Genomic DNA, 24,279 nt, shown 5'->3' with positions numbered 1-24,279 from the left:
CGCGTCAGAAGCTGGCGAAATTCAGTCTTTCCTTGTATTCTCTCCCATATTATTCCATATATTTTATAATTATATAGAATATCGTATTTATATTTATTATAAAATGTACTGCTTTTTAAATGTTAAATATGCTAAAATATGTGTGATTTCAAGTAAATATAATGATGACTCATTAAAATACCCTGCGGCCAAAAGTGTATTTGCTTTGTTATTCATTTTAGGTGAGTAATTTTTGGCAATGTACACTTCTCCTTGTACTTGTTATTTGCTGTTATTGTTTATTACACTAAATTTAGCCATTATAAGTACTAAACACGTTCTAGAATCAGGTGTACAGCCCGCGGAGTAACACCAACCGACGAAATTGTTTCCATCTCGAAGCCTAGCGCGTGTGACTAAAGTTGATGAATACAGGATAAGCATGTACTTTTCAAAGATAATATGAAAGCAGTCGAGTGAAACGATAGTGAATTTTAAATAGAAATATATTATGACCTTAGTGTACCATATCAATTCGTAATAAAGAAGGGCTCATTGTATCATGACCATTATAATATAAATGGGTGGGTACAGGCGGTTCACAGGTAACTTCGATGACAGCAATAAACGAGTTGACTTTGAAGGGAGGTATAAGTTTATAGAGGGCGCTAGTACCGCAAGAAACAAAAGAGGATCGGACTGTGTATCCACAAAAGTATCGAAGTGTTCAATGCGTCGAGTTGGGTTGCCGCATAAACATTCATAACCTCTTTCAGGTGTCAATGTACCATTTATTTAGCGAAGCAAACTTTTTGCTGGTTAGTGTTGTTGTGTCGGTTGATGTGAGTGGGTGTGAGTGCCCGTGAGACACTGGATTTTTTTGAAATAAGAAGTTTGAAACTGTCGGCGGGATGTTAAAATTTATGAAACCGTCGCAGAAGATCACTCCGGAGAGACTTCAGAAGCAAAAGGAGTTATTCGATTTCAATAAGGTGAGTTTTGAGAGATGTCAAATGTCTTGTCATTTACGAGTGATGCGGCCAACCCATGTTGATTCATTCTCCTGGGACAACAACGATGACCTGATCTTTAGCACACACACGGAGACGTGATCATCCCGAAACAGTTTACGGATCATTACTATGAAGAAGTTACTGCTTTTTCTTCCCTTCCATTGAAACTACTTTTGTTTATTTCTCCGTCATTTCACCTGGCCTACGCTGCGGAGAGTTAACCTTACCATTCTAGGGAATTCCTTGGATAAATTCGTTTTAGCGGTGTTATGATTAATGCTTGCTTGGAGATTTGTTGTCTCCGGCATATATTTAAAGCTTTGCCAGGCTCCGTTCCATTTTTAGGTTGGCCTACGGTAGGATAGATTAACCAATATTCATAAACACTAGTTTTCGGTTATCCCGGGGCTAAGAAATACTGGGATAAGCCTGGTCAGAACTTAATTCGGGGCTACTATAATATTTTATAAATCGGTGATTATTACTGAAATTGCAAAGTAGGCCTCTTGTCAGATGTTTGATAAGAATCTACCGTAAGAGCATATATATACTAAAACTTTGGTAATTTTGTATATTATTCCATGCTAATGTAACCTAGGAAAAAAACTACTGTTTCTTACAGAAAAAATTACGATCTCTTCAAAAATGACACTCGTTTCCGTCGCAAATGAATAGTTTCAGAAATATATATACATCTATATCCTACGATAATGGGGGACCCCCAGTGGGAACTCGGGGTTTTGGGTGGGGAAAACATACTGGGGAAACGAAATATAATTGTTTTCCTATAGTAAATAACGTGAATTAAGCGAATTGATGTTCATTTCAATGGGAAACAAACAGATCAACCAATTCGGATAACTTTAAGATGCACGGTGTCACTTCTCTTACGAACGAACATTAGCAACGTTACCATTATACACAGTGTTACCAACGTTGACGTATGGTACACAGAGTTACCAACGGCACGTTGACATTACTAGAGATAGTAATGATAGATATTTCCATAATTTAAATAATTTCTCCATATAAGTTTTAATCAATATATGAAATGTACAAAAAGGGCACAGAACCTAACAAACCCACCTAACCTAGCCTAGTAGTATGACAGGTCACAAAATAACATTTGATCTACATCGGACGTTGGCAGCACTGGTTACTGTATTTTTTCATGACACAATCTTTGTAACGGCGCCTCCAAAGTTTATCCAGATATACTGTTTTGTATTCTCCTCCAGTTATTATAATTTCAAGAAGGTAATGTATAGAGAAGAAAAGGCTTGTTTTACGTTTATATATCGATTCCCCAGTATGTTTTCCCCACCCAAAACCCCGAGTTCCCACTGGGGGTCCCCCATTATTGGAGGATATAGATGTATATTTATTTCTGAAACTATTAATTTGCGACGGGAACGAGTATCATTTTCGAAGAGAGCGTAATTTTTTCTATTAGAAACAGTAGTTTTTCCCTAGGTTACATTAGTATGTAATAATATACAATGAAACCAAAACGGTAGAGTCATAATCAGTATAGGAATATCAAAGCGTAAATTTGTATAAGTTGCCAATAATTCCCTGTGGATAACAGAATGGTTTTGAACGAATCTGATGATGATTATCGGCACAAATCCATAGTTGTGGAGTGAAGCTGAAATCACGCTAGGCTTTTTCAGGTATAGTACTCACGAAAGTGCAAAAGCATTGAACCATCGGCAATATTTACAACTTACGGTGTACCAACTCTAAAAGACACTATTCGAATGCATGGTTCTCTGAGGATTTCGCCTTCATCTTTTTAATATTTAATAAATAGTTAACCTTACCATACCTAACCTAACCTAGTAAGAAAATAAGTCGCTAACCTAACCGGGGCCAAGCCCACCGGTGTGACGGTCTGAACGATCCCCTAGTCTCAGAATTCTCCTTGACATTGTATAATGGTTCTTTTCCGCCATTAGATCGCATGAAAATAAAAACATCAAGCTTGTATATACTGGCAAGCGGTAATGTTGAGCTGCGCACGCTAACATTACAGGAAAATAAAGCATCAACCTTGTATGCACTGGCAAACGGTATTGTTCGCGCATGCGCAGATTATCAAGGAGAATTCTGGGACCGGGGGATCGTTCAGACCGTCACACCGGCCCCCCGTTGCAGGTCACATGAAAAAGTAATGAACAATCTTCAGGTTGAGCGGTAACGGTAGCACACTGTTCGAACCCTTCCAGATTTGAATTTGGCTTCAATTTTTTTGAGAATTATAATTATTTTGTTGGTATTTATTTGAGCCTGGTGTTATGGTATACAAAATATTGCTTTTTTAATGCTCTAACCAATTGTGCCTAGTATTCTGAGCTATTGAACAATGGTAACTTATGCAATAAGATGTTTTTCACACAGAATAATGGTAATTCTAAATACTAAGATTAGCTTGTACCAGCAGGGTACAGTTATAGTAGGTTAGGCTAATAAAGCAAAGGTGTCGCTGCCTCGTTGATTTCGATTTTTTATAGTTTTCAACACTAGCTGGGGTGCAGTTCATATGGTAATATTGGTACCTTTGTATATCAGTGGCCAGATTCTCCCACATGTATAGAATATGTGAATATTCTTCCGCTTTTCTAATTGTTTGTACGACTTGACCTCTGTACTTCAAAAACTGTGGCTGTTCTGCAAATCCTCCACACAAGAACACTACTTGACCTAAACTTGCTCCACCCGAGCTACCCTACAAGCTGTGTCCTTAACTAATGGTCCCCACTTACACTGCTGTATTGTTAGCATATCCTTTGTTTGATTCATAACAGTTTTTTATTCTAAGGTTTTTTATAGTTACGGGCATGGCCGCTATTATACATACGTCCCTAATCATTATTTCAAACTCAAGATAAAGCAGCTTAACCTAGTAAAGACACCCATAGAAGGGAGGCAAAGCACTGTGTACAGATCAACATGCACTGGGAGGATTAGGCATAAATAAAAATTATCATCTCATTTTACTAAATCACAGAAATAGAGCCTAACCTAAAATAGCCTCACCGGACCTTACCTGTAACTAGGATTACTTCAGGGTGTGTCCGCCTTTCTACAGAGTACCCCTTACCTTAACCCAAGGGAGCGGATATAATAGGTAGGATAGGGTAGGATAGTTTTAATTTTTTCATATTAATTTGACAAGTCTCATTTTATTGCATATAGCCTATCTGTTTGGATGATTATTAGAAAAATTATCCACCACCAGAGGGTAGCTGTATACTAGGATGAGTTGACTTCTCGCCAACTAGTCCCTTTGGAGAAGGCAGAAGCCTATTGTAGTTGCGCATACTGTATTAGTACATTATAAAGTATATAATATATGTTTAAAGAAAATATTAATTACTGTACTATTACAAGGCTTGTATAGTCATGTCCATGATAATTTGATATTGATAATTTCTTTTTATGGTTTAATCTTGAAATTTTTTCTTGTTTTTTCTTTTTACTAGTTTGTTCTCCTTATTGGAGCTATAGCATGTCTGTGTCCAGTTAAGGTGCTTGTTAGCTTTGCTAGTAATGATTATTTTAATTATAATAATAGAAGCAAAACTCGAGAGTTGTAGCATTTACACGAATAAGAATAAATATGGTAATTATATTACAATGATTGTAGACAATGATGAAAATTACTGGTCATCATTTTACACTTCCTTATAAAAATTTCAACTTCCATATTCTCCAGCATTGTTGTTTTCTCTAATAAGTAAAGGACTCGAGTTTGTATAGTTAGGAAAAATACAAATTATCTCCAAATTTGTCATCTTGCAGAAATTAAAAATGCTAATAAATGTCAATTAGGGTGTGGGTGACCCTGGCATATTTGGATTTATTTTTCCCTGTTGGAGCCCTTGCTTTTCCAACTAGGGTTGTAGCTTGGCTAGTAATGATAATAATAATGGCATTTATTACCTATGCAGTTTCCTCATTTAATAATGCACATTCATGGATACTCAAAAGTACAGTAATATTTTGATGAATATTTCAAGTAATCATTGCTGCATATCAGGTATAGTTTACTTATATATGTCTTTTATATAATTTTGAGGAATTTTATACTGGTTTTAGTTTAAGGTATTGTACTGTACATTCTTAATATTTGCAGATACCGATCTTGTGCAACAAAAATGACAGATAGGAAGGGGGGTTGGGGAATGAAAGGTTGCGGCATTTAGGGATACAGTACATCCCAGTGCCAAGGGTGTCTTGTCATTCCTGACCAGGTATTGGGCACTTGTCTTCCCTTGGAACTCCAACCTTTCCCCTTAAAGGTTTAGAAGTTTTATGTACCTACTCCAGCCCAGGTTGGCCTATTTTATATGAATGGGAGGATCCTCACTGAAGTCTGAAAACCGTGCTATCCCATTATTGTTTCCTTATATCGTTACACGTGGATTGTATTGAGTTAGTTATACATATACAATTGAATTGACATTCAAATAAGTGTATAATTGTCTTATTTTAGTTGTGGCTCCACATGCGAAAATTGTTCTTTTTTTGAATAGATTACAAAAAATTCTCGGAGATGTGATTGATAGATGAAGAATGCCAATTCCATGATCTTATTGATCTACCCTCTCAGAGAATCATGCTTTACTAGTAGGGTTCTCCAGTTTTCTAGATAATGATGGTTGTATTGGTCCTAGATGCATACATCTCTGACACGCTGGCCCAGATTTCCCTTCTCATCTGGCATATCCACCGAGCACATATGCGACAAGGACACGATCACTTTTTTTTTTTTTTTTTTAAGGTTGTGGCTCCACACATGAAGTATGTTCTTTCTTCAGTGTACACACTTATGCTTTAAAGCTATATGATTGACTACAGAAGAATGCTATATTCTTGGAGAATTGCTGCTAAGGCCTTTTTTCTATTACAGGGAAGCCCAGAGGGCAAACTATTAGTTTCAATAAGTCATTTGAACAGATGATTGATTTTCCTCATAAGAGTTGAGGAAAAGGAAATTAATTCAATTCCAGGTCTTAAAAATCACCCTTAAAGCATTTTTGCACACAATTTACAGTATGCACATTTTATCCTACAGAAATATAAGCCTTCTTCTCTTACGTTGTAGATAGATAACAGCGAAGCTGGAATGCGGCAATTGAAAACTATAACGACAAGTAAACATATGATTGCCCCCAGCCTATCCTACAAATGTTCAATGCCTTCTCAAATGTAAGAAATGTTTCTTTCCTTCGGTTTTTCCAGCACAGGATTCGACTATAACAAGGGGTTCTTTTGATTAGTGTGTGTGTGTGTTTGGAGCCGTATGGGGGAGACTGGACTTTGAGAGACTTCTCAAGTTTGGTTGGTCGTCCTTGGAGGAGCAATCTTTAGTGACAGATGTATTGGCTTTAACTTTTGGGTTATCCTTGAGGTTCCTTTAAGGCTCACCCTCTCACTTTAACACCAATAATTCCACTCCTCTCCCGTTGGACTCCAGTGGAGGTTCGGCCAAGGGGGGGGGGCGGCTTTTACCTTGACAATCCTTGAGGTAGGGAGGCCTTCTCATTTTCCTTGACAATCCTCAAGGTAAGAAAGGGAGAGTTTTCCTCCCGAGGGGAGTCTTCATTTCAGATTGAGTGGCAGACATTCCCATGGAGGCCCTTGTCGAAGGACCTTCAGGGGAGATTTGTCTCCTTCCAGAGGATCTCTCTCGAGCTAGGAGCTGCAGGCGCCTTCTTCACCTTCGAGCCCAGGTCCTTGCCCTTCAGGAGGTCTCTACCAGAGCATTAGCTCTTTGGAGCATGCTCACAAGGTTTCTACAACCTTGCCAGATCCCTCCTCACCAAAGGTGAATCTTATAAGTCTCAGGTGGCTCCCTTCTAGAGGGAAGCACTTTTTAGTTCCTGGTTCTCTAGTTGTCCTTCGGATTATTGCTCTTCGGAGCAATCTCGCAAAGTTTTTCCTCCTCCTTTGCCTCTTCAGAGGCAGTTTGTAGATGCGCCTCTCATAGGTGGTCTACTTTGTCCAGACCTGAGGAAGTAACTCTCCAGCTTGCACATCCTGACATGCCTCATCCAGGAGTTTTTGCTTGCAGAGGATTTGTCTCTTTAGAACTCTCTTCTACTAGAAGCTTTTGCTAGATGCACTTCTCAGGCGCTCTGCCCTAGATTTCGCCTCCTCTTCTAGCATGACTTCTTTTCTGCAAGTGTGTGAGTCTTTTTGATGTGTCCCAAGACATGCTTTCTCCATGCATGCGTCATCTAGGTCCTAGATGCATACATCTCGGACACGCTGGCCCTGATTTCCCTTCTCATCTGGCATATTTACCAAACACATGATCTGCTACCCCAGATTCTTCTCTACAAGAAGCTTTACTAGATGAACATTTTACCAAGCAGATAGACTCTCCTTCCGTACGAATGTGTCTTATAGGTGCGCTGCTGTGGGAACATCTAAACTTGAAGCATGTCTATCAGACAAGCCTCGTCCCGAACATTGCTCCCCATAGAAAGCACCTTACTAGATGCAAGTCTGATGCTCTCCTCCTGAATCGTCCTTCCTACTCGCTTCTTTCAGACACGCCTCACATGGTTCACATTCACTAGGAAGGCATCCTATCCCACTTGTTTTCGTTAGGGGTTGGATACTCGGAAAGGGTAGAAAGCATGCAACTGGAATTCTTCCCCTCCCTACAGCCCCACACCACAGGCAGAGATTACCTTGATGGATTAGTTAGTTTGTCAGTGTCTGTTCTAGTAGGTTTGTGGCGCATTCTTCTCCTCGGAGTAGAAGAGGAAACATGAAAGACCCACGTAGCTTCTGGCTGATCGGAGAGAAGTTCACCAATATCCCGAATCTAGAGCCTTTAGAATTAGAAAGAAGGCTATCAATATCTTTAATTACTCTCAGAGAGGTCACATCTGAGATGGATCTGCCTGTGGATCTCCTATGTAAAGAGGCAAGAACGCTTGAACTGTCAGGTGAACCGTACTTCTTACGGACAACAGACCCTCGTCATTTTCAGGAGACCTTGATGTCGTCAGGATTTGTGGTGGCCCTATAGAAGTATATAGTGTACTGTGGTCTCACCCAGATTGCACTCTCCCATCAGCACTGGCAAGGAATGGGTTCCTAGAGAAAATGCGCTGGCTACGTATACGATGGTTCTGGCTCTTCCTGAATGCCCAGAACAACTATCTCGCAGAAGGCAAGGAAAGCAATCTTAGCCAATCTCCTTGCATATTCCTGGATCAATCAGTCATTGGAAGCTTTAGGCATGTTAGATACTCAGGCATTGACTAGGATCACGTTCTTAACCCATTACTTTCTGTAGATGGTTTGAGCATGGTGTCATGGCGATCATTTCTATTGGACAGACTACGGTTGACCTTGGCTTGATGCTGGGAGACCCTTGGATCCCATCAATGAGAGAAGCTTTTCATCCCAAAGGTAAATAAGGAACTGCTATTATTGGAATAGTGGCATTGTGGGGAGAGTTACCCCTTCCACGACTCCCTGAGAAGACAGACCACTTAGCCTGGTGGACTGAAGCCGAGGATCTTTGTAGGTATCCGGACATCCTTCTCGCAACATGTTGCAAAAAGCCTCTTTGAGAGAGGAGATGCTATCACCTTGTGGAAGATGTTCCCGTGTGGCTGTTTGAGTGGATTGTGTTGTGGAGGAGGCTATCTTGGGATCTCCGTCAGGAGCTGCAGAAGGTCCGGGAACCAGTGCGAGATGCCATAGCGGAGCTGTAAGTGTCATGGTCTTGTTGAGCACCCTTCTCATCAGACAGAACGGAGGAAAGGTGTATATGTCGATGTTGTCCCACTGTTGTTGGAATGCATCTTGCATTTGAATATGAGATGATTCACAGACCACTCGGAGCCCACTAACCAAGTCGCTCTGCTCAGATTCCTCTTGCCTAGAATGAATTGGGCTGATAGGGGCACAGGGTTGTCTTTTGTCCATCATAACTTCTCCAATGCCAGAAGGTACCACCTTGCTTGTTTACGTAAGTCACTACTGTGGTTTTGTTGCTCTTTAGCACCACAGAATTACCTGCCCGGAACTGTTGAAGGGTTAGGAAGGCTGCCCTCATCTCTTAGGATATTTATGTGCTGGTACCTTTCAGACTTGGACCAAAGCTATGAGGCCGTGTGGTGCAGTATGTGGCCCCCCACACTTCTATTGATACATTCAAATAGAGCATCAATTCCGGGAGAGGGACGAGAAGGTCTGTCCCTCTGCGGAGGTTCTCGTCTGTCATCCACCATTGAAGGTCCGTCAGCCGCTCTAGTGCCATGGGGATAAACGTATCCGGGTAGTCTGAGTGTCGACTCGACCTCTATTTCAGCCACCACTGTAGAGATTGAATTCTGAGGAGGCCATTGGGCACTAGACGTTCCAGGGACGGCAGGTGACTTGGAAGACTCAACCACTGCTGGGCTGGAAGATCTTCTCTTTTTGAGGAAGGTCCTTGCTACCTCCCTCAGCCTGTGTACTCAGTTGTCTGATGGAAAAACATTTTGTAGTTTGGTGTTTATGATCATATCAAGTTACTGTATACCAGTCTGGAAGGGGAGCAGAGATGACTTCTCGAGGTTTATCGTGATCCCCAGATCCTGGCAAAACTTAAACAGTCTGTCTTGGTGCTGAAGAGGGGTTACCACCAATTGTGCTAGGATCAGCCAGTCGTTGAGGTATCTTAGGAGACGAATGCCAGTCCTGTGACCCCAAGATGACACTAGGGCGAACACCCTCGCGAATACCTGGTTTGTTGTGAAAAGACCAAAGCACAGCACCTTGAACTGGTACAGTATTGCCTGTTATCGTGTATGGTCCGGAGATACTTCCTTGAAGACGGATGGACTGGGATCTGGAAGTATGCATCTTTGAGATCCAACGTGCACATGACACCTGTTTTCTTATCGCTTGTCCGACCATGCCTTCTGTTGTTATTCTGAACAGAGTTTGAAGAACAAACTTATTCAGAGCCGAGAAATCGATGACTGATCTCCAGCCTCCTTAAACCTTTTTCACAGAAAGTCGACTGAAGAAGCCTGGAGAGCCGTCAAGGACCTCTCGGAGATAGCCCTTCTCCAACTTGGTCTTGACTTCGGCCCGGATGGCCAGCTCCTTTGCATAGGAGCTCGATGGGACTGGTGCCCGAGGCACTGGGGGGAGAGGTTAAGTGGAAGGGTCGTGATACCTTGAACGAATCACAGAATCTGTCCCTGGTTTGGTCCCGTGCTGCAGCTACTTCTGCCAGTGGTGTTGCAAGCATCCCCCCACTGGTGGGCAGGTGAGAGGATTGCTCTCCCTAGCTGGAAAGACTTGTGCCGCTCCCCTTACTACTTTTCCCTCCTCTACTCTGTAGAACTTTGAGCCCTTTTTCATCTTTAGCAGGATAGGACTGGCTGGCTGCTGCTTAGGAGCTGGTGGAGCCTTACTGTAGAGCCTGGATGTCAAGGCCCAATGGAGAATGGAATCCTGGTTGGACTTTCTCCGTCAATCAGTCGCCCCTCTCGACCTCTTCCGGCTTGAACAAGGAAGAGCCATCCAAGGTGGAGTTCCTGCGCCTGGTAACCTGAGCCTATGGGACCTGTCTGTGGAACCTCTCAATTATCGTATCCTGTTGCCTGAGAATCACGTTCGCCCACAGTTTAACCACCTGGTGAGTGAGGAACTCTTATGTTGCAGGTGCCAGATAGAAGGAAGGTTTCCATAGACTTCCTTGTAGAATCCTTGGTTCTAATAAGGTGGTCCGCTGATCCCAACCATAGATCCAGCCATGAAGTAGCCTGCATGATGCACTTAGCTACCTTCTCCATGTTTAGGATTTCAGACGCCATAAGAGAGGCTGAGAGTTCAGGAAGTCTCTAGAACGATACTCCCCTTGAGAGAGAGACCTCCAAGTCTAGAGGCAAAGCTGTAAGAGCTCGTCTGAGACCTCATAATACCTCCTCTGCTGGAAAAATGATGGTGAGAGGAATTTAGAGGCCCACTGGAAGCAAACTAGAAGACCCAGTAAACTGAGATAATGCCTTCTTTCTTGGTGCTGTCAACACCTTTGGCCAGAGCAAGGCTGCACTGGCCTTAGGAGGTTGTTGGGTGGCATAGATGTAGTCTAGGACCATATCCTTGCTCTTCTGAGGTGCCCTCTCTGCATCGGCCAACCCACTGATGGGCCTCGTGCAGGTTAGAACCTGCCAGAAGGCATACTCCGACTCTCTTTGTTCAGCTTCTGAGTTGAGCTTTGGACTACCAGCCCTAGGGAGATAGTTGTCATCCATGTCCAGTTCATCATCCACCTTTGAGCTCTCACCCATAGGTCAAGGTCGTCAACGGAAGGGATGTTGCTTGCAGACGTTCCTGCTGCCGGGAAGGTCCCGCGAGCTCTCTCTTGCAGAAGAGACTCTCGCCTTTGCGTTCTTCAAGTCTGCTCTTCGTGCTCCAGTGGTCTAGAGACGGGCCTAGTTTCCGGGTGGATTCATGACTTCATCTAACTATATTGCAGAATTGTACAGAACAAAGCATATCATCCTTCCATTCCTGTGGCCCCTCTTGCAATTCTTTAGCCAGGTTACAGAGCTTGGCGAACCATTCCAAAGTTGAGCTAGTTTGGTCGACAACTTCTTCCGTTTTTTGCTGTGTTGCTTCTTCCTCGCTCGCCGACTTTGTCACGTCTACGAGGTCTGCGTCAGTAGCGGCTGGGGGTAGCAGTTTAGTAATTCCTTGACGTCTCCTTTTGGTCATGTCTGCAAAGTCCTCTGCACTGCAGTGTTGGATTTTGGAAGGTGTAAATCCTTTGTTGTCATAAACAGCCTCAGGCCATAACTACTTCCAGTGACGTTAATGATGGCAGGCTTCATTTCTTGCAATGTCTTCTGGTTATTTAAGAGGCACGTAGCAATTGTGTACTGCTACATCTTCTAAGGGGCATCCACAGAAGTAGCCAGGTTCGCCAGGGCATTCCTTGTGTATTTAGCCTTGAATGCCCTGATAACCTCTGGTCCATTGGCTGAATAAGTGACGTCGTGTTGGGCGGCAGGAACTCGATCTGAACCCCTTATACAACAGGTCAGTAGCATTTCCACCAGTGTTAGCCATAAGGAGATAGATTTTAAATGGCTAGCCCTTCTCTAATAGATACACCTAGACTTGCAGGCTAACACACTGGTGGAACCAGTCTGAGGTCAGCATCTTGGTTATTTAGGCCTTTGAATTGCGCATCCAGTGTGTAACGGGTAACAGATTCTTGGTTTTATATACAGTACAGTACTTGTAAATAAGGCCTGGCTTTAAAAAAAAATCCAGCAGCATTGCCACACATCATTAGGGTTACAAGATCTTTGTATGCTTTAAACCTGTAAGATTTTATTTCCTCTTTGAATAGGAAAGATCGCGATGGCATTCTTTTCCAAAAGAAGCCCGTCTCGTCCATATTAAATACTTGTTCGGGCTTATATCCACCTTTGTAGATAATAATCTTGAAAGCTTCGTTGTCGTATGTTTCAGCAGCGATTGTGCCAGCGGAAGCAGTCTCGTCATGTAGAGAAACGCCTTTTTTGGCCAAAGCGTTTCTGAATCTGTAAACCACCTTTTGCTTGCAGAAAAATGCCATTTTTCATGTGGTGAATCAGTGGACATCCCTGGTTGGGGATCTTTCCGTCGTCTTCATCTTCGTGTTCCACTGTTGTTCTCAGGTTCCTTAGCAGCAAGAGTCGGGTACAGACTCCTAGCCTTTGTTTGGATAATGTTCGTATTCATGGCTATGTTCTTCTTTGAGGAGTTGGGTATCCGTACGCCCCAAAAATCTTACATACGGACGATTGTTTTATTATGAACCGTAACCACTCTCTTCGCAGACTTATTAAAGGTGATGGCAGCTGTTTTTAGTGTTAGCGTCGTCCTTCTTGATGTAATGAACGTTGGATTTGTTCACACTAAACTGTTGGGCCACATCTGCAAAGATTCTGTCTTCCCTCAACATATAAAGAAGTTGATCTTCTCAGTGATCGTCATTGTTCTTTGTTTGTATTTGGGCTCATCAACAGTCTTGTAAGAAGCGGCACGCTTGAGAGCCATTGCAGGGCGTGAAAATTTGAGCAATTTTCACGACAAAAAAATCACAACACTAAGTAAACCGCGAGGTAAGAAAGCTTAAAGCAAATTCTCAGTGAGATAGAGGCAATGGGGAGATGCTGCGGGATCGAGATCTTAGTATCGGTCAAACCACTAATCACAGGCCCTATTACAAAACAGGAATCTGCGATTTATCGTCTCCCTCTCATGCACCAATGACAGCCCGTCTTAAAACGCACTTTGTCAAAAAGATGGTACGCATTGTGTTTTTTCCAACAATGGGACATTGCATCCCAGGTTTTTTTTTTTTTTTTTTTTTTTTTTTTTTTTTTTTTTTTTTTTTTTTTAATTAGAGTTACAAGTTCTATTATATGTTTTGCTATTTTACACTTGTTTTGTTGTTCCTAGACTTGGAAGTCATATTTGTAAATATTTTAATGGATTTAAGGAGAAATTTTGGGTGCTAATATTTTGCCTCTGTCCAGAAAGTTTGCTATATTTTCCACATATGTATATTAAAGAGTTTGTGAAGTCGTGAATTCATAATAGTTTAACCGCGAAGTAGCAAGGGGTCAAAGTATAGTAGTCTATGAAGTTCAAGCCTCATATGTATGTGCCAGAATGCTACATACACCAATATTTGATATTGTGATAATAGGAATTGCAGGTAATATATATTTCAGGGTATTGCAAAATGCAATGGTATTAAACTATGTTTTGAAAGATGTTTTATAAAGCAAAATCCTCAGATGGTTACATGTGGCCTTTACTACTATAGGCAACAGACCCAAGGGTAATGACATGGGATATGTAAGAGCTTTTTATAGGGCTTGTCCTTAGAATGTTGATAGATTTGAAGACGGAGTACTGTGAAAATTCATACTGAAAATGAGGCATTAATGGAGAAAAGTGGTATTAGCTGGTAAATGATCTGAGAACTCTTAAAGTTTATATGGTTTAGAAATGTATTGAGAAATGTATGATGGATATGGTTTAGAAATTTAGCAGTTAGCATGAACACATTGTTAAAAAAGACAGTACTGTATGTATAGGAGTGGCAGATGAGTCCTTATGGAAAGACCCAGGAAATCTTAAAAAGGAGGATAGACCTGTACCCCATGGGAGTTCAGGAATACATGGTATATTATTATTATTATTATTATTACTACCAGCTAAGTTACAACCTTGGTTGGAAAAGCAGGATGCTATAAGCACAAGGGCTCTTACAGGGAAAAATAGCCCAGTGAGTAAAGGAAACAAAGAAAGAAATTGATCTTAAGAGAAGCAATGAACAAGTAAGATAAAATATGAACAGTTGTAATATTAGAATAGATTTTTCATTTATAAACTTTAAACAAGAGGAAGAGAAATAAGGTAGAATATTGTGCCTGAGTTGTAACCTCAAGTAAGAGAACTCACCCCAAGACAGTGGAAAACCATGGTCCAAAGGTTATGGCACTACCAAGAACTAGAGAACAATTGTTTGGTATTGGAATGTCCTTCTCCTAGAATAGCTGCTTACCATAGTTAAAGTCTCTCCTACCATTGCAAAGAGAAAAATAGCCACTGAACAATTAGTGTAGTATAACCCCTTGAGCGAAGAGTCTTTATACAGAGGACATGAAGGGGAAAGAAAGGGTTGTTAGGTGGTAATTAGCGATACAGGATAATCAAATACAAACGGTCATTACTAGTGCAGTAATATATTAAGCAGTCTCAACGACATATTTTTTTTTCTATTTTTTCCTGTCCTCAGTTGATATGTAGTAAAGTCAGGGGTAGATGATTAAATGCTACAAGGGTTTTATATTTTATTAAAGACATTCTAATTAAAAGAAACTTAATAAATGTTGTGTAACAATCTAGAATAAAAAGTGTTGTTATTATAGTGTATATAGATGTTGGTCCAGTTTTATAATTAGGATATTTAATTTGGTATCAGCAGAGAATTACTAGTTTGAACTGCGATTCAATTATTACTCAATTATGTCAAGGTCTACTCTGCATATGTGTAATTCACCGTTTTAAATATGTTCATTAGCATTTATCGGAAAGTCAATGGCATTAAGTTTTTATGACCTCTTGTGTGCATTAATGAAAACTGGTAATTTCTGCTCCAGGATACATGCTTATGACTTCACAATTGAGAGTAAAGTACTGCCAAGGTCTGAGTAACAGGCCTAGTCGTGAAAGGAACTGTGGTTATATTTTTACATTCTTCACTTCTGTTATTTGATTGAGAAACCTCTAGCTCGTCTCCACCCCCCTCCCCTTACGAGAAAGCAGATTCAGTGTGTACCATAAGTGAAGGCTTGAAAATAATGCTTCACGAGACACATTAAATTCGACAATTACTCTTTTTAGAGCTACTCACATTTCCTTGATTTATCTATATTGCAAGTTGTACATAAAACTGAAGGTTAATGAGACATTGCAAATAGCATGATCTGATGTTTTCGTCATCTAATATAGCTTATCAAAGCATTTTAAATTATCAGTCATTGCTTAATGTACATCTTCGGATGACACTTATGCCAGCGCATGCACCCTTCGAGTCCCCCACAGTCCTTGGGAGTCGGAGTGTGGAAATTATGCTGTAGATTTAAAAGGATTCCTAGAGACATTCAACTTGATAAAACCATGTGGTCATCGTATGATGAGCATGTATAGGTTCCTGTGGTCTTGGTAATGCTTTATTTATTCATGTCAAAGATACTTGATTTATTTAATGTACTGTACCAATAAAGATTTGACAGTTCGTTAGAATATGGTGGTGATTAATTTTGACGGTCATCTTATACTTGATGAAAAAAACATTTGGTGGTTTTTGTGTTTAAGAATTCAAATAACTTGATACGTCTGTAATGGCCATTTATAAACATGCTTTGGGCCCACTCGATATTAATTACAATACCACATTGTTAGCTTTAAATCTTAGTAGGCAACTCATATATCCCATGGGATCTGAAATTAAATGCATGTGTTTGCATGGTTCTTTGTGAAGAGTAAGAAGTAATGATAAGTTCTTTTTTGCATATGTACATGATATTTATATCTATGATTATTCAAAGCGTATTTTCCTGCGTTGTATTACTACTAGCTTGCTTGCTTTAAGGGCCGGATACCTAACCATATTACACAGGGGAACCCTACATCATACAGTACCTACAAGATCAGTTTATCGTATACGTTCTTAGGTATTTTTCATATTAGTGTTTTTTTTTTTTTGGCCAAATCCACACTATCGAAAGACTTGGAAAACAAGTGTGTCCTCAATTTCTTCTTGATGGCATTAATGTCTTCAGTCGTTTGAATTATTTTATGATAAAATTGATCGTGAGCTTGGTAATTAATATTGGTTGTAGATGCCGTGTAGCCATACGATATTAATTGTTTCGATATCCACCTGCTAAACTGAATGTGTTGTAGGTTCAGCCCTTGGATTTTGAAGTCTGAATTTCATAATCCAATCCGGTCCAAGCCACCTTCAAGAAACAATGGGTACACGTCATGTGGTTTTAATTATTGTTTGAAGTTTATGGTGGAAATCGACCATTACTTCTTTTGAGTCATTGAGTTCGAGTTCATTTTTTCGTGGATGTGATGTGATTGCTCATTGGAAGAGAAACCCCCCCCCCAAAAAAAAAAAAAATCTTTTTGCTAGTCATGTTTCATTACGTTGGAGGTAGCGCAAGGTCATCAACAGGTGGCAACATTCTTCGGTCTAGTCAGTAACACAATTTTTATGTAGGGAGTTTGGTTAGAATTAGTATCAATAGTAAGTATGCTATTCTAAATATGATGAATTCTAGTCAATAATGGATGGACATCAATTCATGTCATATAACTTTTTTTTTCTTTTTTTTTTTGTAACCGACTACATATTTGGCGTGCAGATTTTCAATAGACTTCTCTCCCACACAAATATGTAGTATCGGTTGGATACAAGTAGACACTTGGGCTCATGAATTTCTTGCACCGCCTTTGCCCTTTTTTTTCCCCTTGTTTAAATTACATCTAAAGCAGATGGGGTTGCTTTGTGTCTGGTTCTATTTTTTTTTTTCTGTTGATGTAAATACCGCAGTGGTCTCATGTTCTGTCTATAAACCCGAGAGAGACAACTGTTCTACTTTATAATTGTAGGCGGGACGATGTGGGTGTGTTCTCTACTAATTCAATGTGACTTTTGTTGACCTGCGCTTTGAATTGGATATCCAGTTAATGGTAGATGTATTTAGAAACAGAAAGATATATAATAATAAAATATAGGTTTACTTCGTGATATTCTCTCTCTCTCTCTCTCTCTCTCTCTCTCTCTCTCTCTCTCTCTCTCTGAAATTGGAATATTTACATTTATGAAGTAGATTGTCGAATACCGTCATAGAAAAGTAAGTTATTCAATCGTTGTATTCCCATTACACATTATGTTGAGAACTACCATGATATCCGTTACATAAACGCTTAGAGAGAGAGAGAGAGAGAGAGAGAGAGAGAGAGAGAGAGAGAGAGAGGGGGGGGGGGAGGATATCGTATCCTCACATTACTTAGTTGGTTTAGATTTTAAAGGACAAACGTGTCTAGGAACCATGAGATGTTACTTACATACGTGAGAGTTCAAAAGATCATTTGGGAGAAGACTTTTTGGATTTTCTGAAGTCTGCATGTTGTTTGCGCCTGTAATAAAAGTATCATATGAGGTTTCAGTTAGTCTACCAGACCAAGGACTAGGTTGAACAGATTGCTGCATTCTCTCTCTCTCTCTCTCTCTCTCTGTCTCTCTCTCTCTCTCTCTCTCTCTCTCTCTCTCTCTCTCTCCAGTCAATGCAGGCCAGTAAATATCAGTTCATACTGATTCAACCTTGCTTATGAAATAATTATCGTGTTCAATATGCGATGACATTTTTATTCGAGGCCAGAGTAGATTGACCTTTACGTGCATTAATTGCCTCCACCAACGAAGTTGGAAGGAGGTTATGTTTTATCCCCTGTTTGTGATTGTGAACAGCTTCCTGACCAAAATTTTAATCGTAGAGTTATGAAACTTGCTTGGATTAACTTGTGTAAAAAGCTTGAGCTTTTTATCCAATACTTCTCCGTTTATCATCTACTTCGCTCTTCATAGTCCTCAGCCATGTAGGCTTGAGTCTTCCAACTCTTCAAGTGCCTTGTGGAAACCAGCTGGACATTTGGTGAAATTCACTCTCCACCTGCTGTAACTTCACAATCTGTTGAAGTAAATACAAATATGCGTGTGGAAATTATTGTATCCCAGCCATAAGATTCACCACATATCTTGTTTACATAAAACGTATCTCATAAACCTACTATTCCAATTCATCAACTTATACAATGTTTTATCAAACATTCTAATTTCGGAATTACAATTTGCTAATCCTGATACTTCATTTATATCTCATTTTGAGAATTGTTTGTTTTTCTTAAATTCCGTGAAAATAAGGTTATGAAATGGCTTGATGTCCTATGGTCTGTACTTGAGTACCCCCCCCCCCCCCCTCCTCCTATCGCCGCCGCCTCTAGGTGCAACAGGTGTGTTCAGCAAGCCTGTATTGACCTTGGTGTTCAGTTTGACTTATTAGCCCTGTTAGGTTTTCCAGCATTATTCCGATGGCGTGGCCATTTACCTCTGGAAACAAACAACGCATTTTCTTCCACTCTCTCTCTCTCTCTCTCTCTCTCTCTCTCTCTCTCTCTCTCGAAGGGTTCATACTCTTAAGTCTAAGTTTTATAAAGTAACATTGATAAGTAGTTGATTTTCTTTTCTTTTTTATTTAAACGAATAGCGCTCTCTCTCTCTCTCTCTCTCTCTCTCTCTCTCTCTCGAAGGGTTCATACTCTTAAGTCTAAGTTTTATAAAGTAACATTGATAAGTAGTTGATTTTCTTTTCTTTTTTATTTAAACGAATAGCGCTCTCTCTCTCTCTCTCTCTCTCTCTCTCTCTCTCGAAGGGTTCATACTCTTAAGTCTAAGTTTTATAAAGTAACATTGATAAGTAGTTGATTTTCTTTTCTTTTTTATTTAAACGAATAGCTCTCTCTCTCTCTCTCTCTCTCTCTCTCTCTCTCTCTCTCGAAAGGTTCATGCTCTTAAGTCTAAGTTTTATAAAGTAACATTGATAAGTAGTTGATTTTCTTTCTTTTTTTTATTCAAACGAATAGCTCTCTCTCTCTCTCTCTCTCTCTCTCTCTCTCTCTCTCTCTCTCTCTCTCCAAATGAATGTACTCGTGCTGTTTATTGTTGAATATTCACTCAAGTGAATCATGAAGCAGCCATTTTTATTGACGTGTAATACACTGTGCTATTTAGTTTGTTTTAATTATCGCAATAAGTTGAACTTAAGTAGATTTCATGATTTTGATGGTAAGCCAAATCTCTTGGTCCTCGTCGTTATTATTAAAGGAGACTTTGCTGTGCTCTGGTTGGAAGATGTTGCCCAAGGTCTATATCTATAGACCTTGTTCTTGCCCATACCCATGATGATTACGATACTGATATTTTTTTTTCTTTAATTAAGAAATTTTCATTTACAATTATTGCATTTTGTAATATTGTATATGCATCATCATATGTACATGAATTAATTTTGTAATTAATATTCACAAATGCACCTTTAATTGTTCATCTAAATGTTTTTAAATTACAAACATGTCGACTCTTGAATACTTTTTGAGAAAAAAAATCCTATTTTATTTATATTAAAAGTATTTATCATTCTACTGTTTGAATTAGTAGCTTGGGGATTTCAATAACCGTTTGACAGGAAAATCGCATATGTAATGAAATTTAGTTTGAATAAATTTTCTCAGTTGGTTTGTTTAAATGACTCAAGATATATGATTTAAAACTTTCCTATATAACGCCAATATTACTTTCATTATTTTATAAATATAAAATCTAATTCATTGGCTAAAGATTTTTTTTACCCCTTGTTTATAAATATAATTTCGTGAGAAAATTATGCACCCCGGATGAGTTTTCCTTATCAATATCGCTTCCTATCTAATCTCGTTATCTTTTGCCATTGAAGAGTGTTCTCGGAAATACTCATTGATGACTCTTTGTAACGTATCGGTGTTATCTTATCAGTTAACGTATTGCTACAAAGCGATCTTCAACCATGAGTGTCGGCTGTTATAACGGGCTTTGTATTTTATGATTGGCGGTTATAGATCACTCATCATATTGGGGTCGTTTTACAACTCTCTCTCTCTCTCTCTCTCTCTCTCTCTCTCTCTCTCTCCCCGTCTTTTTACCGACTCTCTCTCTCTCTCTCTCTCTCTCTCTCTCTCTATATATATATATATATATGTGTGTGTGTCTCATTATTTAGTTGTATCTATTTTCTTTGTTAACCTCTCTCTCTCTCTCTCTCTCTCTCTCTCTCTCTCTCTCATTTAGTAATATGTATATTTAATGTCATCCGTCCATTTATCAAAGACGTTAGGAAATGGTAATTGTTATATGGCAGAGACATTTGAGGTTCCTTGTCCGCAGATCGTTATTTTCGTGTTTACGTACCAAGAGAGTTTAAGACTTATACGATCCGTAGATCCAGCTGGCCGAGTTCGTTCCTCCCCTTCACCACCGCAAAAGGTTTTTAGACATAGACGTTGTTCTCTCGTAAAATATAAGTTTATGGCAGCTCGGCCGTCATCTCGGGAGAATATAGTATATTCATGTATGCATGAAAAGATGCGTTGTGCATTTATGTGCTTTTTATCATACGGATTGGATGAGCTTTGCGATAGGCTCTCGGAGAGATGGATCTCATTTTTATAGCGTCTATAAAGCAATGTCACGTCCTTGGGATGAGTAAAGATATAAGTATAGCATCATTGCTGTTGGTGCGAGTCTTTTTTTTTTTTTTTTTTTTTTGCGGGGGGGGGGGTGCTGCTGCTTTGGTATTGTCGATTTAACCTTAATTGTGAGTTAGGAGTTTATTGTTATTGTGCTCCAGTTTAAAGGTCTTTAAAGGTCACTCATGAATGTCGGAGGCAAGGGACAGTGACATTGCCCTAGCAATCAGGTCAGTGTACTAGAGACTGACCATATATTATATGATCAGCGCCCAAGCCTCCTCTCTACCCAGGCTTGGACTAGGGAAAGCCAGGCATTGGCTGCTGATGACTCAGCAGACACACTTATAGGCTCCCCCTTACTTAGCTCACAAGGATGGTAAGGTTGCAGACACTAATGCAGTGTTTCCCAACCCTTTTTAAGTGATTACCCCAACGGTAACATCGGATGTTTTTTTGCAGCCACCTGATGATGAACTGTATGGATCATGTAGCCCGCTATTGGCTGCTTGTGCTACTCGGAGCGGGGGGGGGGGGGGTTGAGCTGCCTGCCACCCTGACCAAATCATTGTACAGCAATGTTAAAATTATTGAGTTTTCCTATAAAATAATTATTGCAGATTTTGTGTATGAATTATGGCAATATTTATGGGAATGTGAATAATTCAATTTCAGAACATCTTGATTACCCCCCAAAATACGGGTCCATTACCCCCACTGGGGTAATTTACCCCAGGGTTGGGAAACACTGCACTAATGGCACTAACGAGTCTGAGTGGGACTCGAACCCCAGTCTGGAAAACTCCAGACAGAGACTTTACCAACCAGGCCACAACAACCCATACAGTTTTACAAATGGGTCTGTTTTGTAAATGTTAATTTCAATGAGAATTATATATTGCGTAAGATTGTATATATTCTGATGTTTTTGTAGTTGATAATTCAACTACAGTTTCTAATACTACGGAAAATTAAATATAATGATATAGAGCAGTGGTTCCCAACCTTTTTTCTGTCATTTCCCCCCTGCACCCAGTTCAACCATCCAGATTTCCCCCTTCATGCCCTGTACAGCCCTCATGCCCACTCGCCTGCCTCAGAAATGGGCATGATACTCCAATTCTCCCCTTGAATATCATGTCAGTGAGAACTGATATGATCATATCACAATTGAATGGCTAACAACAAATTGCCGCATGTACTATGAGGACATTTTCCGCTTGTTTTAGTTAGTAGGTAGTGTGATTATTTCCCCCCTGGAAGCTCCAAATTTCCCCCTAGAAGGAAATTTCCCCCAGGTTGGGAACCACTGATATAGCGAAACACGATTTTTTTTTCTGGTATTCCAGGGTTTACCAGTAATAGCCCTGGGTGAGTCATTCAGGTTTTAAAGTACTGTTACCACGCGTCATCGGCATATCCGGTGATAGTAATAGCTCGGGGGGTTATTTACAATTTCATTCTGGTCAGTTTTCCCTCTTGTAGATATCACTCTTTAATTTCGTCATTTCCGTTACCACGTATAGAGATACACAGAGGATATGCGGGCATCTGAGTCAGTGTTCGACTTTCGCCAATGCAGTGCTTTCATTCGTGTCATTTTTCTTATCGTTTCGTGTATTTTAATTTGATATTTTAGTACTTTCGTTTTTTTATTTCTCATTTGTTGACTACATTTTTTTCTTGTTTTTATCTCTTTAAGCAAATATTAAATATCTGAAATAAGGTATTATATATTTTGGTTATTAATTTTTTCTAACAGTTTAAAGGTTGAAAGTATGGTCAACTCTCTCTCTCTCTCTCTCTCATCTCTCTCTCTCTCTCTCTCGTAAATACAAATACGCACACCTGTTGAAACTAATTTTAAATATAAGAGAGGTTTTTGGTAAGTGATCTCACACCTCTGGTATGGCCTTGTTTGAGAGATGGGATCGGTTGACTCCCCCCACCCCCTTAATCCCCAAGTGATCGGGAAAGTGAAAGTAACCAAGGAAATATTTTGTGACTAATGAAATTCCAGATCTCTCTCGTTGTGCCGCTCCTTGGTTTTGGGAAGATTGGTGTTACATAATGTATTTTTTAGTTTAATTTTAGGATTGAATTTGCGTTTCAGAATGAAGTTGGAGTGAATTTCCGCAACGAATTTTGGTTTTATTTATAGAAAATATATTAGGATAATTAACAGTATAATTTGGGTTAATTTACAAGGTTTCTTTTATGGTGATTTGCAGAAAATAATTTAATTGCGGTTAATTTCCAGATTCTATTTTGAGGTAATTTTCTGAATGTAATTTGGGGAATTTAGGAAGTGTAATTTGGGTTAATTGACAATGCATTTGAGTCAATTTAAAGAATGCATTTTTTTTAAATGAAAAGCTAGTTTGTGGGTTGTATATGTAATGCAAATATATTTTTTTTTAGCTACAAAGATTTATGTAATTATATGCATTCTATATTGATGAGGCAATTTTGACTTTTATATTTACACATTCCTTGTTTTTTGCATTTCTATGGTTTATATTTATTGTTGAATTAATGATTGTTACTTTTTTATTTTCAGGCATGCTACCATGGATTTCCTGCCAAGCCCTCTGCCCTGGCTTGGGACCCACGCCTTCGACTGCTGGCACTCGCTACCAAGACAGCTGAAATCAGGATGTATCCTTTTACTCGCTTTGACATACGGGTTTCTCATTTGCCCTTATTCTTATGTGCTTGTTTGTTGACGAGTCTTTTTTTTTTTTTTTTTTTTGTAGGTTAATGGGTATCTAGTTTTCTGTTTTATCGATAAAATGATATTGATATCTTTATTGACCATTGTTACAATACAAATGTTATAAACATTATTAGTACAGCCCAAGTCCATTAAGCATGAAGCTTTTATATGGACCAGATTTTGTTAAAATAAAAATAAGGACATGCCAATGTTATGGCCTAGTTGAAGACACACACACAAAAATGAAACTACATGTAGTGACACTTCTAATTAAAATCTGGATCTACTTGTTGATTTTGAACCCATTTCAATGTGAATTTGAACTTCTTTTTTTTTTTCATCATGGTTGTCAGTGTAACCTAACAAAATTTTGTCCCTGAAGCTGAAAAAAAATGAGGTATTCCATATCTGAACCTCGACTGATCCCGAGCCTCCTTGCGTGTCGGAATTTCTCTTTCCCGTCCAATATGAAACACGAAGCTGCTTGGACTTGGGCCTATCGGGTTTTAGCGAAGGGAAGAAGACTCGAGGGTGTCAGTGAAGATCCTTGAAAGAATTCCCTCTAGTCTTTGGAAAAGTCAATGGTGAATGGCGCCTCCCCTTTGTGCTCATTGGGACCTGCTCCATTGGTCCGAACCGAGGGACGTGACTTTTGAAGTACTTCGTTAGAGGATTTGGGTAAGA

General features: G+C 39.6%; 1 protein-coding gene across 4 annotated transcripts in view; it reads left to right on the top strand.

The window, feature by feature from the left end:
• The first annotated feature begins 758 nt into the window (after nt 1-758).
• l(2)gl (LLGL domain-containing protein l(2)gl) overlaps nt 759-24,279 on the top strand; it is a 119,600-nt gene continuing 96,079 nt past the window's right edge. For 3 of the 4 annotated variants that reach the window (XM_068367066.1, XM_068367065.1, XM_068367063.1), the window contains exons 1-2: nt 759-971; nt 23,440-23,537. In XM_068367066.1, coding sequence (XP_068223167.1) covers nt 891-971; nt 23,440-23,537 — 179 coding nt within the window. In that variant the 5' untranslated portion in view covers nt 759-890. The remainder of the gene's footprint in view (nt 972-23,439; nt 23,538-24,279) is intronic. The other variant, XM_068367064.1, reaches the window with a different exon arrangement.

This window comes from Palaemon carinicauda, chromosome 45 (assembly GCF_036898095.1).
Source record: "Palaemon carinicauda isolate YSFRI2023 chromosome 45, ASM3689809v2, whole genome shotgun sequence".
NCBI classification, from domain to species: domain Eukaryota; kingdom Metazoa; phylum Arthropoda; class Malacostraca; order Decapoda; family Palaemonidae; genus Palaemon; species Palaemon carinicauda.
Note: the sequence above shows the minus strand (reverse complement) of the source record. Positions and strands in the feature narration are given on the sequence as shown.